Source organism: Ipomoea triloba, chromosome 3 (genome assembly GCF_003576645.1).
Source record: "Ipomoea triloba cultivar NCNSP0323 chromosome 3, ASM357664v1".
Taxonomy (NCBI): domain Eukaryota; kingdom Viridiplantae; phylum Streptophyta; class Magnoliopsida; order Solanales; family Convolvulaceae; genus Ipomoea; species Ipomoea triloba.
The window spans coordinates 14,931,282-14,949,527 of record NC_044918.1 but is presented as its reverse complement, the minus strand read 5'-3'; the positions used below and the strand labels follow the sequence as shown (position 1 = coordinate 14,949,527).

General features: G+C 37.5%; 3 protein-coding genes across 3 annotated transcripts; 1 reads left to right on the top strand and 2 right to left on the bottom strand.

Annotated features, from left to right (window-relative positions):
• Window positions 1-2,703: 2,703 nt before the first annotated feature.
• On the bottom strand, window positions 2,704-8,058 carry LOC116011890. The gene is made up of 4 exons (XM_031251314.1): window positions 7,475-8,058; window positions 7,110-7,225; window positions 4,402-4,645; window positions 2,704-4,311 (listed from the first exon to the last, which is right to left on the bottom strand). Exons 1-4 carry the CDS (start codon window positions 7,829-7,831, stop codon window positions 2,896-2,898), a joined length of 2,133 nt encoding a protein of 710 aa, XP_031107174.1. The 5' UTR covers window positions 7,832-8,058; the 3' UTR covers window positions 2,704-2,895.
• A 1,760-nt stretch (window positions 8,059-9,818) lies between these two features.
• LOC116012448 (probable signal peptidase complex subunit 2) lies at window positions 9,819-12,212 on the bottom strand. The gene is made up of 5 exons (XM_031251979.1): window positions 12,032-12,212; window positions 11,764-11,915; window positions 11,425-11,506; window positions 10,244-10,386; window positions 9,819-10,087 (listed from the first exon to the last, which is right to left on the bottom strand). Exons 1-5 carry the CDS (start codon window positions 12,137-12,139, stop codon window positions 9,991-9,993), a joined length of 582 nt encoding a protein of 193 aa, XP_031107839.1. The 5' UTR covers window positions 12,140-12,212; the 3' UTR covers window positions 9,819-9,990.
• Window positions 12,213-15,712: 3,500 nt separating this feature from the next.
• LOC116013305 (wiskott-Aldrich syndrome protein family member 2-like) lies at window positions 15,713-16,972 on the top strand. The gene has a single exon (XM_031252983.1). The coding sequence runs from the start codon at window positions 15,791-15,793 to the stop codon at window positions 16,757-16,759; it is 969 nt and encodes a 322-aa protein (XP_031108843.1). The 5' UTR covers window positions 15,713-15,790; the 3' UTR covers window positions 16,760-16,972.
• The last annotated feature ends 1,274 nt before the right edge of the window (window positions 16,973-18,246 follow it).

Here is an 18,246-nt window from a genome sequence, read left to right as displayed (position 1 = left end):
AGTGATGAGGTTATTGATCACTTAATCTATATATCACACCCACCAACCACAAACAACCACGCGTCCCTCCACCCCATGCATCGTCCAACCCCAACCCCGCCATGCATGTGTGTAATGCCACGTACCCCTGCGCAACCCCCGGAGGCCTCGTACGTGCTCGCCATGCACGGGCGCACGGCTAGCCACACACGCATGCACCCCTCCACGCCAGCCACCACCCCGGGGAGGACCCCTCTCCACACCCACCCCGCATTGACGCAGCCGGTCCAGCCACCGACGACCTCACCCGGTTCAATCGCCAACTGCCTACTCGGTCCAACCGCCACACTTCTTACCTTATTCAACTGTCATACCCCTACCTTATCCAACCGCCCTCACATCCTAACCCATAGATGAGCCAAGCCCAACCTCCAATATTCCATCAATATTACTATTATTAAACTTTTCACATTTTTTTACTAAGACTTCAATCAATAATAAATTGCTGAGATTAGTCTTCACTTTTTACAAAAAATCTCTGTCTCATTTGAATATATACTAATGGTATACCGTCATGATCGGTCGGGAATGAGAAATTGTTTTGGATAAGTTTAGGGCGGCGGAGAGTTGAGAAACAGAGAATCCGATGAGGCTCCTGAAGGCCTAAACAGACGACAAGAAGAGTTCAAAACTATGATGATTCCTTCTCCCAACCTACACACATAACCACATGCGGCCTACAAAATTGTCAAACAACAAAACAAAACATAATATATAATATAATATAATATAACGAATATTCTGAACCGGAACTATGTTCACAATGTTTTGTAAACACAGGCGGCCCAGGCCATCAAGGTGAATATAATGCATTTGTGGGTTTTGGTATAAGCTAAGGTTGGAAATGCAACGTAACGAGTTTGGTTGTGGACTTATGAGCTATATTTCATACTTTGATTTATAGAAAATTCACTATCGTTATTTAAAAGTGCTCTCTTATTGATCGAGACTCACCTTATAAATTATAGTTGAACTTTGGTCCATGGGATAAGATTGGCGAAGCACTGCCCTCAATTAATGTACATGTATTCATTTTGAAAGTTAAGTGTGGAATATTTCATAAATTTTTTATTTTATTTTTTGTAATGAATGTTTTTTTTTAAAAAAAAAAAATCTCTGTGACAGATATTATCTCATCTTTTATCTTTTTTTTTGTTTTTTTTTTGTACTGAGAATCTAATTCTAACATAGACATAATTATGAGTGGGCATTGAGAAAATCAGCAAACTACATAAAAGAGGTATTACTCTGTATTATTACATCCAAAATTAAATTGTACTAAAATATTACTCCATATTATTTACGTCACAAATTATATTGTATATTAAATTAATTAAATTCGAACTATTAAACTTTTAAATTTTGAGAAATCAAATTATTTTAGTATAAAATAATATTTGGTGTGATGAGTTGAAAATAAATAAAATTTGGTGCGAGACATTTAGTATAAATTTTTAGTATTTTAAATTGAAAATGCTCTAAAAGGACACTATGTCCTAATTCGATCGAGTAAGTGTTAACAAGAATCCATTGTCAACTTATGAACAACATATTTTTTTTTTATATTATCAAAGAAATGTTGGAGGGTCACTTCAACCTTAATTCAGCTTAAGCAGGAACGTATGCCCCACATATGAATTACGTGACTCAAGATCAAAGCTTGTGTTTTTGTTTTGGAAAATATTATGTGCAGTCTATTTACATACAAAATTTTGATGTAAATATTTGTATTGGAAATCACATGAAAAAAAAAAAAAAAACTTATGAGAGCTCGCCATATTAAAATTGAAGAAGTAAGATTTGAGACTACATATAATAGAACTCTTTTATTTTTTATGTATTTGTCAGGATTGTTTATTAGTAGTGACAAATAATTTTTTTTTAATGTAAATTGACGCAAATAAACTTTAACCAAACTCGAAGAGTAATGTATGTTTTAGAAAATAAATAAAGCTTCTCAAAAATAAATAAATAAAGCAAGCAAAGGCAGGGTGGCTGCCGGCTGGTTTGATAAGTTATCATACGGAGTCCAAAGAAAGAAAGGAAGTTAATTTCTTTACTTAGATAGGAAAGACCGAAAGAGTAGGGAGCCAAAAGAAATGAAATTTGTAAATGGAGATTCATTTTCGTGGGCGAGGAGGGGCAGAGGGGTAACGCGACAGTGATTGAAGAAGAGGTGGGGTCCCAATAAAAACTACTCCGTACTATACTAATGAAGGGTCTCAATATCTGGATGGAGACAACTTTGTCGTTTTATTGGTAGTTGTTTGTTGCTTTCATATGAGAGACCACTTGCCACACAAATATTTATTATTCTAGAGAAACCCAAAGGAAAACTTTTGATTAATTCATTCTTCTAGAGAAGGTAGACACCCATTATGTGGGTTAGATTTTATGTCGATCCGATGATAGTGCTATAGAGTGGAGAGTACTGATTTTACCGTGATCACAGTCTTTATTTGTCGATTGATAGGGGCATTTGTAAGAGCAAGTTAAAATAGTGGAATTTTTTTGAGGCCAGGTAAGAAGGAAGAGGAAAAAGGTGAAAAAGAAAATTCTAACACAAAAAGTAAAAAATAAAAACACTATAATTATTGCTCGCCTTTTCCCATTTACTGGAGGGAGATAAGAATTGAAAAAAAAAAATAAAAAAAAAATACGGAGTAATAATAAAGCCATTCTAAATTTTTTGTTCTGGCAAAAAAACCACTGCTATGATTGCCCTATCGAATTTTCTTTGGCAACAAGAATATATGTAGTAATAAAAGCTGATAATAATTGCTTCTGGTTGAGAGAGTCGACTGTACAGTTCTAACAAAAAGCTTTGAATCTACAAAGTACTAGAAAGACAACAAATCATGCGCTGCTCTTTCCATCTTCTGAATGTGAAAAACCATCATCACCAAACATAGTGCCATCTGAGGTAGATGGCATTTCTGTCGCCTCAACTAAATGCTTTTCGCCAATGTCCCTTTTGCTGATTTTGGCTACGGATACTGTGGTAACATCTATGTCTATGGTTCCACTGTAGAGGCCCCTGCTTCCACCAACATCTATATCTATGGTTCCACTGTAGAGGCCCCTGCTTCCACCAACATCTATATCTATGGTTCCACTGTAGAGGCCCCTGCTTCCACCAGCTAGCACGCTCAGCTTCTCTTCGCTGCTCGGCAGAAAAGATGGCAGAACACTCATCAATGGTGCATGGGGTTGATTGGAGCTATTCATGAGCAGACGAAGCGTCTCTCTGGCACTCTTTTCTACCACAGACTCTGCCTCGGGAATTAATGGGCTCACAAGATTTGGGTGCAATGGGGGAATGCCAGTTGACATACCTGGGCCTGCACTCACCAAGTAGCCTTGCCCTGAAGAACAAACATCAATAAATGGAATGTGGACTATAGGATCGCAAATTAAAGGAGTGAAGGTTGGTATCTGCTGTGAGACTGGCAAAGTTAATGGCAACCTGACCAATGGATCGGGTAGAAGAGGTGGCAAATCTAAAGGGGAGACATCAGCCAAATTAAGAGGTTGCTTGGGCGCCAAAAGCACTGATGGCTTGGCTATTGATAAAGAAGAAAATGGAGGTAGAGAGAAAGGTTCAGTAGATAAAATTGGAAGCTGTGGAGTTCCCACTGAGTATTGCAAAGCTGACACAGGAGGAGGACACCAACAATAGTAAGGAGATAGAAGAGTAGAATCCAAAGAAGGAACAGTGGGTGCTGGGCCAAGAAAGGGTGTGTCAGCAGCAAGTGACTCCAAAACATTTGTTGGCCGTAACAACTTAAGTACAGTTTCTTCTGAAGGTTTGTCATTTGAGCATGTTGAAGTAGATGGATTTTTCATACTGAGTGACCGAACAATGCAACCATCATCAACAGAAGAAGCACTGTCCCCACGCCTCCTGAGCTTGTCTCTGGCAACATTCTTCAATGAGGATGAGTTCTTTAGCAAACTCTCCTTGAAGGAACTGGACCTGGGACTCAGGCCACCCTGATGAAATGGACTTGTCTTTGAACCTTGACTGCTGTAATGACGAGCCCGGATGGACTTCTGAGAAGATGCTGAAGGATGTGCACTTGGACCAGATGTGGAAGAATCAACAGAGGAATCAAACAGGGGGGTTGTTGACAGCATTGAATTTGTGTGACCATTTGTAAGAGTTGACCCAACAAGATGAGCACGAAGATGAATTGCAAAACACTTCAGCCGTGATTCACGGATTCCAGTTAGCTCACCAAGAGATGGTTTCTTTTTTAGTATATCCTTCATCTACATCAATTAAAAGAAAGAACACATTAACAATAACCATCTGTATAAGATTATAAGACAATGGGTTTGAAGAATGGGTAAAACATTTACCTTTCTTAACATATCATCTCCAAGAAGCTTAGACTTCTCTGAGCACCAGAAATAAAAAATTTCACCATCTGGGATTTTAATCAGAAAAGAACGTCCAGACTGGTCTGCTGAAATTCCTTCAATTTCAACAGTGGAACAGTCCAATATGCTACAGAGTGTTGCCAGTCTATCTGTGCTACCATCATCCCCAATAAACGAGATGCGCAGGCCAGAAGTTGGCAAAAGAGAGAGACTTAAGCTTCCCCTATAGAAAAAGCAAGTCACAAGTAGAACAATTAGAAGCATTAAAAAATAGAGAAATTTAGTTTATTTTATTATTATTTTTTTTTTTAAAAAGCTAATTAGTTAATAAAGAGACATTGCAGAAGTATCTGTTGCCTTAATAAACTAGGTTCAAACTGCAATGTTTTTGACAATGGTCTAAGACAAACATTACAAGAATATTTGTACTATAGTCCACTATAAATTTTACCATATTCAATCATCTTCATATAGGAAAAAGAAAGTAAGGTTGGGGAAAAATCAACTTAAACTCTCTAGGACAACCAAAAAATCTTTCATATTGACATCCAATTTTCACCCACACTCCCCGCAACCATATTAGTTAAGTAGCAAGGATTACCCAATACAAGCAAACAATACACAAACAAATAAAACAACTAAAGATGTACCTATGAAGCATATAACATGAAACAGACTCAGAGGACAACTAACAAATTGTGCTCTGCGTTCAAGTAACGAGTCAATTGACTACTAAATTGAAAACATCTCTACGTGGCATGAAAATATAAATATATAATCACAAAATCAGGGACAAACACAAGTAATTAGTGATGGTATTCTCCTGTGACAATTAGATAGTATACAATTTTTGTTTAGATAAAAAAGAACAATGATGTGGGTATACAAACAAAAATTAACAAAGAGGTGAAGGAATCATAGCAAAAATTTAAATTAAAAAAAAAAAAAAAACAAAACAAAAAACACACACACACACAACCAAAAAATGAGTATATATTACTCAGAAATCTCTTAGTAAGAATTGGAGACAAAATATTACATTTTGATAAGGTCCACACAGCATAAACAGACTAGATAACACAGGAGCATGAAACTACCTTTCTTTCTTCTTATTCAGACATCATAATAGTATACGCCCACATTACCTACAAGTCAAAAGATATATGTATTCATTTGGAAGGATGAACATTGTCATTATTCATAATCAACACATCATCCTGCAATTCCCATTTACATTTTTTAAAGCTCTAATGGTATATAAATACACCTACTTAGGGTTGAAGTTGAAACTATCAGAGAAGTATGAAATAAATTGATACAACAATTGAAAACATAGAACTAGAAAAAATGGGAAGGAAATCAAAATAACTGATAATTACCAAGAAACCAAGTCATTCTCATGCAAAACACAAACAGCATAGAGATGCCTTGTTATATATTTCAAAGAAGTAGAATATAAAGAGGAAGTCATTACAATGAAGGTAAGAATACAAAGAAAAGTAAAGAAAGAAAAACAGAAGGAATATTATTCTAACTGAATAAGTGAAATCACATAAATATCAGCAAACAAATACACCTCAAGATAACAGTTCGCAAATTGAGTAATATGAATACTACCAAATATAGAGTAAAAACAACCCACTTTACCACCTCTCTAACAAACAAAAACAGTACACATAATGACATAAGACCAACCTCCACGGTATCTTGACTGTCAATATGCACCTCCTAGCTATGAACACTGTCACATTTCAAGACGCAGAGGTCTAAGATAGAATCCAGCATGTAGTATCGATCATGAGATGGTTAAGATACGTCTGCAATTCATGTACAATATACTTAAAAATGAACCCTAAACAAGTTTAGGGGTCACAAAATATCTAATGAACCCTATTGCTATTTGCAATTGAGAATGCCAAAGTATTATCAAAGAATAATTCAACCAATAGCAAAGCAATTTCCTTTCAAATAATACAACAAAAGTAAGGAATATAAGGCAAAAATAGAGGAGTACAGTAATACTAATACCCAAAATTTTACAAAGAAAAGGAGGTTGGGTTTAAGAAGGCTGCAATCTCAAGAGACAAGCACATACACACAAAACATGCACTAGATCAGGAAAAGCACAATAAACTACCTTTTACTGGAAGATAAAATAATGCACAAAGCAAAACTGTTGCCACTAAAGAGCTAAAATATTTTGTTTTAATTGCATACATTAGTCTAATAGGTGTTTTCTTAACCCCTCTTCCCAACTCCACCATCCCAACAAAAAACACGCAATAGAAATGGTTTTCTAGATAGACTTGCTATTCATAAGGTTAGTACCATTAACAGAGACCACTAGAAGAACAGAGATTCATATAAAAGCTACACGCCTAACAAATACTATTACATGGTGAAAATCTCGAGGGCTCGGTTTCTTCACACTACAATTAATTATATCTGTTATATAATACTTGCGCATTTTGAATAACTTTAGCACCAGATTGATAAGTCCCAATTCATGTTAGTGTCTGCTCAAGCCTTAGACAGAGGGAGTATATTAAGAATTGGGTACAAGCTATTAAGAATTGACATTTTCCATAACAAGAAACAACAGATCTGTTGCAAATTGAGATGAAAGCAAAATTTCAATTCACACTGCCAGTAGAGCATGTAATATGGATGAGGATAATTGCAACTACCTTATAGGAGTTGGGCACAATTGTGTTCCTTGCTTCTTTATCTTTCCAACACGCACGGAAACCAGAGGAATGCACAAGCATCTGGCCAGCATACCAACCTCTGCCGGATCAAAGTGCTGCTTCATACAAAAACACAAAGATGTTAATACAATCAATACACCAAAAATAATAAATTAGCATTCAACACGTTACATTACTTGTAAATACTTATAACTGTACTAAGATCTATAAAATACAACCAGGCAGCTTAGAATTGGCATCAAATGAAGTGAAATTCCACAGAAAAGTAACAACCAATTAGAACCTTAGCCATAGCGTAATTTAGCTGGTGAGAATCTTCAAAAACTACAGATCCGAACACGTACCTGACTGAGATAAGCGAGTAAGCAATCCTCCGCGGCACCGGTGGAGACATTCATCTTCAACAAAGGCTTCAGCCTCTCATCGGCTCGACACGCGCCCATCACCTGCATATCCAGAGCCTGAAGCCACTGCAAAACACTGCCTTCTCGATCGCTCCGTTGAAGCAATAAATCTCCATCGCCGTCCTCAACCAGGATCTCCGTCAACCTCTCCGCAAGCCCCGAGCTCCCTCGGTTCGCTCCACCTTCCGTCGCAGCACCGTCCGTCTCGGTCCCTTCAACTGCATGACCACCGACAGATTCCTCAACATCATCCATCTCCAGATCATTCAACGATTGTTTCTCCTCACCATTAAACATTTTAATTCTCAGATTAGAATATTAGATTAATTATGTTCAAATCCCCTCCGCGCCCCGCCCCACCACCAACAAATTGCAATCGAGATCGTCGCAACGCTCAATCCGATACTCAAATTCAATTCCGATCGTAACAAAACTTTGGATCTCGGACTCTCGGAGATTGAAGAGTCAAATTCGGAGAGAGATAAATCTCGCGATAACAAAACGCAGCGCAAATGGAAGATGAGGGGCGTCGAAAGCGTTAAATAGCATAATAGGTAGGGAGGGCAGGCTCATCCGGACTTAAAATCCGAAACTCAGCTTTGGTTTAAAGTCGGTTTGGAGTCCGGAAGATCATCAATCATGGATGCGACGTACACGTCAGACTTATGTATGCGTGGGCCCGTGGGATTTCTCGTGGGGTCCATTGTGGGACCACGGGGGTGTTGGAATAGTGTGCCACGTCACGGATCTGCTTCCGCATTGGTTAGACGGCAAAACGTACGATAAAGCCATGGCCTAGCTTGGACAAATGTATTCGATTAAAATATCTGCATAGGGCAAATAGGGACTTCAATTGACTAATTTATGAGGTGGCATTTTTTAATAATAAATTCATAAGTCATATGAGATTTTTCTGAATAGTACAATTTTCTCGTGATTCAATATACTCCTCCACAATTAGATAGTATAATATAATATAAGAAAAATTATCAAATAGATCCAAGTAAGCACTCCAACTTATTAAAATATATAAGTTAAATGCATCGGTAACCAACATGTTACAAATAAAATCATCTTGTTGGTTGTTGTTCGCCTTCTTCCAATTGACCAGAAATGCTAGTGGTTGAGGAGTCGTTAGAGTTAGTCGGATTTTTCACTGGAACGATACTAACCGGGTATAACATGTTCATAACCTATTGGTGGGCTTAGATGCACGAAAATAACATATTGATAGGCTTACTTTTTTTTTTCCTATAATATAATATAATACAATTAGTTTTGATGTGTATGTCTTGCTAACATTAATATAGTTATTTTTGTACGTGGTTCTAATAATAAAAAATATTATCTGACAATTTTTAATTCACATGAATATGAAACTTTTAAGAGTAATATAAGATTCTCAATAATGATTTTATACTTTATTTTCTTAATCTCATTTTATCAAACTTTTAAATAACATGAGATTGTCAAGAATGATTTTGTAGTTCATTTGTTATGCCGCATTTTACTAAATTTTTAAATAATAGAAACGGATGGTGACAGTAAATAGAAAAATACTACTACTATATATCACAGAGCCGTTTTCTTTTCTTCAAATTGCTCATTAGGCTTAATATGGCCTTTCAAGATTAATACTATATGAGTCCTTAACCAGATTCAATTCATGCACAACACTGCTGCTAGTAAAATTAATAGATTTATTTTAAGTCAGTTAATCAATTGAATTGTATTTATTTTAAGTTAGTTAATCAATTGAATTGTGCGCGAAAGCCAGTATAATTTATGGTGCAAGTATTGTACAACAATACGCGTTTAGGATACATGACAGTGGAGAGTGGATGTGACTAACTCTAAAGCTTAACAAAAGTGGACGTTGGGCACCCACCACGACCATCATCTTAAATTGACTCCTCAATAATTCAAGGGAGGAAAGCGACGGCCGGCTTAAAACAACTAGAAAATAGTATATGCAATATGCAACACTCCTTTCATTGAATATGCCCTTGCTTGCATGTTTTTGCATTAAAAAAAGAAGAAAAAAAATCTTATGGACCAAAATAACCTGGAGGTGATGATAATTGATAAATATGGAGTGTGTACAGGGTGGAGTCAATAGTCAATAAATTTGTAATCATTCACTTAAATATGATGGGAAAGGAAAGGGACAGGAGAGGAAAAACAAATGGGCCTATTGTAATGACAACAGCAGCTGTTATGAGCTGCAATAATTTTCTAAAAGTGGTACTGAGTATTAATTGAGACTGGGCTTTTGTTGGTTAGATATAGAAAAGCATGATTAAGGTTGTATATATTCTGTCAATTTGTTTCAATACTAATTTTGATTATACCAGATTCATAAGCCATTGAAGCAAGAAACAAATTCATTATCAGTGTAGCAGAACACTGTTGGACTAGTACTTTATCAGATCCTTTCTTAAGATCCCATTACTTTTTTACTTGCCTTTTTTATTTTCTTTAGCATAATTGCTAATGAGCGCTTCGACATCTTTCCAAAAGAGCCCCTCTGCGAGAACTCCATCCTTCGTAAACCTGCAAAAATAATTGCAGATATTAAGGAAATATACTCAGAATACTTTACCCCTTTTATAGATCAGGATCAACTATATTCTGCTTTCCCTTTCCTTGTGTATGTGCCCCTGAGAGGGAGGGGGAAGGGGCCAAAGAAAGAGAGAGAGAGAGAGAGACCATTGTGTCACAGTCTTGGTAAACTCCACCGGTGGCTTTGCAGAGATTGACTGGGGATCTGCACTTGCTATCATGAGAGTGTACATATCTGAGAATCTAGGCAACTTTGAAGAGACGACTAAGCCAGTGCTGCTAAAAGACCCCTGTGGGAAGAATAAAACGTTTTAGGGTCCATCACATTAATAGAGACTTCATTATCCATGTGCTTCTATCATAGCATCATCTCAGCACGACAAGCCCAATGCACTTTAAAGGAGCACAGAAAATTGTCATCTAATGGTAACAACATGACACAAAACTAAACTCTAAGAACCTTAAAAAGTCAATATGATATTGTTTGAAGTAATATAGTGCCAATTATTAAGCCTCTAGCTGCTGAAAAACAAGAGGTTCTAAAGGAAACTAATGCAGCAAATGCCCCTCATGTGTACGAGAGACTTTTTCATTCAAGGAAAAAACCTCTGGCCTTTGGAATCAGGTTCTACCAAACAAACTACTTATCGTATACAGAGTATTAACTTTTTTTAAGAAAAAATATTTATAAAATATTAATTGGAAATACATTGTTAAGCAATGTACCATTATTCATACCTTTTAAAAGTTCATTCTTCCTAACTTCTTAACTCAGAGTGTGAGAGAAGAATTCATTGTTTTGTAAAGAGAAAATTGGTTAAACACATAGTTCATTATCCTGCTTTGTCAAAGTCATTCATGAGGTAGTAATACAAATCAGACTCTGCCTCAGTTACAGTTTGCTTTAATAATAGTGCATACATGTCATTGACTCTTTTTTTTTTTTTTACATCATCTTGGCCTGCTAATATTACAAAACTAAGAGTAGAAATCTTGACTCAAAGACATGAACGATCATTAACCATATCTACAAATTTTTATGCTGTCAACTCTCTTAAGGTGCAGACGTGCAGTACTCTATAATGAATTTCCAGGAACCCACGATGCATCCATGCAAATGCAAAAGGGTCAAGAGACTGATTCAAATATCCGCGCAACAAACTCTACTCCAACTTAACATTTACTCCTCTAAGCAACACAAATAGCATAGCACCATGGGCACATGATAATAACATGAATCTATTATCTATACATATTGATACAAAGGGCAAAACAACATTTTATCATTAGTCATGCAAATATATCACTTGAAAGGCATAGTGACTTACAGCTGGTGGATAAGTGAACAAAATGGCATTCTTTTCCTTTGTGTAAGGAATCAGCAGCAGAAGTGCACTCACTATAATATACTTGCCATAGTCAAGATCAAACAGGCACAGCCAAATCAGAAATTGTATTCACCAATAAAGGGAAGAGAGCGAAAAGCCAAAAACCAGTTTTCTCACTTCATTTCAGATTTCTCAGTATGGTGTAAATAAACAGAGGCAATTAGAATTAAAAGTTTCACAGCTCATGATGCTATATTTTCTTGTCTAAGTAAAAGATCACGAAACAACCACAAAATGAAGGTCGAATCCAATTCACAAAACAGATTAATAAAAGGATATAACGAAATGCAGACGATAAGAATATTCCTGTTCTCGGGAAATTTCTTATTGTAGAACTGAGCAAAGAGAGCGATCGCGATAACGACAGTCCCAAGCAACAATCTAATGTTACTCATCGCGAAATCTTCAGCGTAACCCCTGCTTGTGACGATCTATAACGTACAAACAACAAACATCAATCTGAATCACTCTTTATCACTTCGAATTCGGTTAAACACTCAATTCTAGCAAATTCGATTCATTTCAGAGGCGAGAAATGTAATTTTACCTCAGAAACGGACTCATCCAGGAGGTGCTTGATAGAGTGTTGATCCAACAGATTGGTCTTTTTGACTTTCTTGCCCTTACAACCTGCATCCCCCTTCTTCTCCTGCATTTTTCTAGGGTTTGTCCGAAGAACGCTTTGCTCAGTGTAATGTGTACTCACTGTAACAGTGTAACACCACGCCCGCCGAAGAAAGAAGTTACGACATCTGAATGGGCCAGAGGTTTCCCGCAAACATGGGCTTGGGCTGATAAATCACGATGCATGCCCATTCGGTTAATCCACCCGTCGTTATACTTTGGACCATGGGTCGACAATGTATTGTGGACTATGGTCACAAAATAACACCGTTTCAGTAAGTGAGAGAAACGGCAGCTGTAAGTTGTAACGAAGCTCCGTAACTGATATTACAGTTCATCAAAAAAAATATTGCCTCACGTTTATTTTTATATTATCGAATGAAACTATAGTTATATCGAAATGTAACTGTAGTTGTGTTGAAATGTAACTGTAGTTGTGTTGAAATGTAACTGCAGTGTATATAAACAGATAGTGAATAACTGCAGTCAACTGGTGAGGGCAAGACGTGATTACTTTATACATTAATTATTATATATGATTATGTAGTTAATATTACTCTTTATATACATAAACAATGCAATAGAGTAATATAAAATACCAAATTCTACGCCTACTACAACTCGATCGAATTCAGGTATCCTTTAAACTCTCAACATGTCCAAGACCTCCATTATCCCCACTCGAATCCACTCACTCGAGGCCAAAACAGGCATGCCGGTTTTACGCGTCAGCATCGGCGGCGGGGAGGACATCGACATGGCGACTCAGAGCGCCGTCGCGAGCCGCCTGTACAAGGTGGTGGCGTGGGTGGTCCGCGGACAGGAGTTCGTCACGCCGTTCGTCGAAGGCAAGCTGGACCCCATCTGGAACCGCCGTTTCGAAGTGTTTATCGATCCGGCGGTGATGTCCACGGCGTTCCTGCACGTGGAGGTGATCAGGGCCAGCAGCGACGAGCCCGGGACGTCGCGGAGCGCCGCCGTGGTCGGTAGGGCCCGCATTCCGCTGCCGAAGCTGCCCGGGCCGCCGCCGCCGTCTTCGTTCCGGAGATATGGGCTCACGGTGCCCCACGGCGGGGAGGTTCGGCCCGGCGGCCATATTTATGTGCTTATGGAGATTAGAGGCCGCTTCACCGAAGAGTAATACTAGTCCGGTTTTTTATGCATTAAGTACTGCGATATACTTACTTATTATTATTCGGCTAATTAATATTCGGTTTAATTTGGATCCTACTGGCAAACATTGTTTCATTTCAAACTCTTTATTACTCTATTGCTATTTATCGTTTATTCGGTTTAATTTTGGTTCTATTTTTTTGCTTAAAAGAAAATTCATAATTACCTGTATAACAAATTAACCAAGGTATTTGACATGTATCAGATTTTGTGTTTATATTTAGAATTCTAATCTGTTTAACTTAACAGGTCGCGTTCATGTTTAGGTTTATAATCTGCCGGCCAGTAAGTTTATCACTTATTATGGTTTTTAGATGTTGGGGGTGTTTGGTTATTGGCTTATAAGCTAAATTTTAGCTTATTTGACCAAGTTTAGCTGTTTGACCAACCAATAAGCTATTTTGAAGTGTTTGGTAAATGGCTTATTGGCCTTGGCTAATTGGGCCAATAAGCTGAAAATTGAAAAGCTAATGAATGTAGCTTTTTGTATTAGCTTGTTGGGAACAATGGGTATATTAACTATTTTATCCTTTGAAATCAATGTGATTTACTTTTAAATGGGTGGTGTGTTTGTTATTTTATTATAATAATAATAATAATAATAATAAACGAGCGATGGGTTTGTTATTTTTAATAATAATAATAATAATAGAAAATAAATACGTAATAAAAATTGTTTTAGAATACTCGTATAATTTAATAAGAGTTAAATAAACAAAAATAATTAACTTATGCCCTTAAAAAAGTATAGACCATATTCAAATTTTATAATTATTTATTAATAAGAGTTTTATCTTCTTGTTATATTTAAATGTTGAAATAATACGATACACTAATACCCTTAAATGTCATTTTACATTCAATCGGCTAGTAGTAAACAGCTAATTTACCAAACAGTTTTTTATAATCAGCTAATACAACCAGCTGGTCAAACCAGTTAACGCAACCAGCCATCAACTACTAGCTAAACCAACCAGCTATCAGCTGTTTGCCAAACACCCCGTTATTTTTATTGTTTTATGAATATTTATTAAGGTTTGTTATGAATTGAATATATTTACTGTTTTGTTGAATTTGATCGTAGACTGAAAAAATAGTTATACTTTTCTTTTTAATAAATAAAATCATATTGAAATGTATGGAGTTTAAGAAAGTCATTTGACTTATATCAAAAACTGTGTTTGTATTTAGAGCTCGGGGCGTTTGGTTCATGTAATCTTATATTACCTTAGGTAATAAGATTACCTCCAAGAAGGTAACGTGAGATTTTGGGAATGCAAGATTCTCTGATGTGTTGGGTTTGGATTGTGGAATATAATATTACCTTGTTTGGTTAAGGGTTATATTTTAGGTTATATGGGTCAATTTACCATAATACCCTCAACAATAAATAAATAAATAAATAAATATATATATATATATATATATATATATATACACACACACACATATATATATTTGATTATATAAACACAGGGCGAGGGTTTACTCACATACTCGGAAGAGGAGTGGGGTTTGCCTCGATAAACCCAATATTTGATTATATAAACACATATTTATTTCATTATTATTATTATTATTATTATATAAAGATTAATTAACAAGGGCAAAGTTGGAATAGTTCAAGGTAATCTAAGATTACCTAAGAAAATGGGAGTAATCACATTACCTTGAAACATTACCGCCACATCAGCTTTGAGATAATATAACATTACCAAGTAATCTTATAATCTGAACCAAACAAGGTAATATAACATTACTAGATTCAGAGTACGAAGGTAATGTAAGATTACCTGAACCAAACGCCCCCTAAGATGTTTAACTCAACGGGGTGTGTTCGTATTCAGGTTTAGAGTTAATTCCATTAATGGTTTTTTTACTATTAACATTTACCAATTTTAATCGTCGGCCATAAATGGTTCCTTTACTATTAATGTTCACCAAATTTCATAATAGACTTTCAATTTGACCACATATGATTCTAATTTGGTCATATATGGTCCCGTTACTATTGTTGCACCCGGGTCCACCTTGCAAGATAGACCCGCTACAATTTACATACTGAATAATCACAATTCAAATGTGAACATTGTGAACATTTCGTAGGTAAATTGTGAACATTTAGTTGTGAATATTCTATATATAAATTGTGAATATCATTATATAAATTATGTATTTTGTACTCGGATTCACATTTCAAGGTGGACTCAGGTCGACAGAATAAATTGTGGTTTGCTTAAGGATGGGCTTAGCCAGTTAGCCGAATAGCCTGGCCCTTGTTAACAGGACAATTAGTGGATCTGAAATGGGCCTAAAGCCCATGAACCGTAACTTTACCACGTGTAATGCGAAAAAACATCAGTGTGGGTCCCATCGTTCAACTTTACCAAATCCAGTAATCCATTTTCCTTTTTCGCCATTTTCCTGCGTTTTAAGAGTTTTCTCTGTAAAAAAAAAAGAGTTTTCTCTGTAAAATCTCTCATCTTCTGCACCTCGGACGATAATCGCCATGGCAGCAGCGAGCTCTCGGCCGCCATCGAAGCCGTACGATGTGGACTTCACAATCGTCTCCGCCAAGCACCTGAAGAACGTGAATTGGCGCCACGGTGATCTGAAGCCCTATGTGATCTTCTGGGTGGATCCTGATCGCCGTCTCGCAACCAAATCGGACGATCACGGATCGACCAAACCGGTGTGGAACGAGCGGTTCGTGCTTCCTCTGGCGGTGCCGCCTCAGGAATCGCTGCTCACTCTCGAGATCTTCCACTCGAAGCCGTCCGAGACGCCCAAGCCGTTGGTCGGAACCCTAAGGCTGCCGCTCAAGGACGTGATGTGCTTGGAAGATTCCACGAAGGTAAGAAGTTTCGAGCTCCGTTTACCTTCCGGTCGCCCCCAGGGTAAGATCCGACTCAAAATCTCTATCCAGGAACGCCCTAGCCCCCCTGATTTCCAAATTCCCCCTCCGTCCAGCTATTATTTCTCAACTGCGCCTCCGCAGCCCGCTTCCCGTGATTACAGAGGATACAATATCCCTCCGTACAATCCACACCAGCCTCCATCTCCCGCGGCGATGCCGCCGCCGCCTCATCCGACTCTATCACCACCGCTTCCTACTCTATCATCTCCACCTCCTCCCCACTCGCATCCTTATCACTACGGCGGATACTCTGATCCATACTCTAGCTACTACCCCGGTTACTACACTCAGCCTCCTTATCCGCCACGGCCGTTCCTGGACCGACAACCTAGCTTTGGCAGGCCGGGGCCTAGTGCGCCTGTGGATTATGCACCGTATGATAACAAGCGTAGTGGAAAGATGGGATTAGGAACTGGATTGGCTGTTGGAGCTGTGGCAGGAGCCCTAGGAGGGCTGGCATTGGAGGAGGGTTTGAAATATGAAGAAGAGAAGATTGCAGAAAGAGTTGAGTGTGACATTTCTGGAAGGGATAATTACAGTGACTACCATGTTGATTACTAGTATTCTTGCTGCCAAACAGGTCTTACTGTATGGTATACCTCACTGGGTATGCTCTATGGTTTGTTTTATAGTTTGGCTATTTGCGTGAATATGTATATATAATTGGCTTGTCTAACTCTTTTCGGCTTATATGATCATCTGGATTGTTTAATGTGAGCTTTGCAATCGCCCCCTCCCCTTTTGGGAATAAATGTTCCATATACTCATTGCTCATTCTGGTTTTGTTTTACTACTTAGACATTAGCTGCAGGATTACATGATAGACAGCTGTGTCATACTGGCATCTACTATTCACTTTGATCACCTTATTGATGAATGATGAAATGGGTCAATGTTGCTTAGGTTTCTCTTGATGAAATGAGTTGATGGTGCTTAGGTTTCTCTTAATGAAACGAGTTTGATTGAATAGCTTAAATTCAACCTGAACTTGGGGCTTGTGTAAATTCTCATGAGAATATATATGACATTGAATGTCTTAGAAGAACATCTTTTGATGTTACAAAGCATTTTATGCATCTGAGTTGGTTTCTACTAACTACTAAGTAGGGATGAGTCTTTGGAGTTAGGCAAACTGGGGTAGTGTGTGCTTGGCATATCTTGAGCATATAGTGCCATTGTTCTAAAATAGGTCCTGTCTAGAAGTACCCCTTTTGGTTCTTTCGAGTAATACTTTGTGTCATGTAGGCTAATTATCTGGTTGTATCTTTGTTTTCTTACTTGACGATGCATGCCTCTCTTAAAATGTTTGCGGTTTGCAAGGTCAATCCTTTTGGTTCTTTCGAGTAATACTTTGTGTCATGTAGGCTAATTATCTGGTCGTATCTTTGTTTTCTTACTTGACGATGCATGCCTCTCTTAAAATGTTTGCGGTTTGCAAGGTCAATCCTGTATTAAAAGAATTTTGTGCTCTTCAATGTCCTTAGATGAACATGCAAAATCTCTCTTCACTTTCCCGTGGCTGCAGTATATGATCTGTGTTGACCTTCTATAAATGATTAAACCTCAACTGATGTCTGAAGAACTAAGAACATCCATATTCCATTTTCCCTGTGTGTTAAATGTAGATTTTATCATGGCACTTCTTAACTTGCCAGAGTATGTTCCTAGGTCCATTCTCTTGATTTAGAATGTGAAGCTTTTGAATGTAAGTTTTGGACTTGTGGTTTCTCTTAAAGTAAGCAGCAGGTTCATCAACCCCGAGCAACCTTTGAATTGGATTAATCTAGGTATTGAACTATTGACAGAGGCTCAATTAAATTAGTCCTATCCCACAGGATGCAGACACTAGTGTACTATACACTTGAAATTAGTCTCATCCACAAGATGAGGGATGTTGATACTAGTGTAATATACACTTGAAAATAGTCTCATCCTCAAGATGCGATGCGATTACTAGTGCAGTATGCAAAGGTATAGTAAATCTTGGCAGTCACCATGTAAGAGTTTTACCATTTTGTGGGAGTGGCGCCCAGAGTTTTACCCTTTTG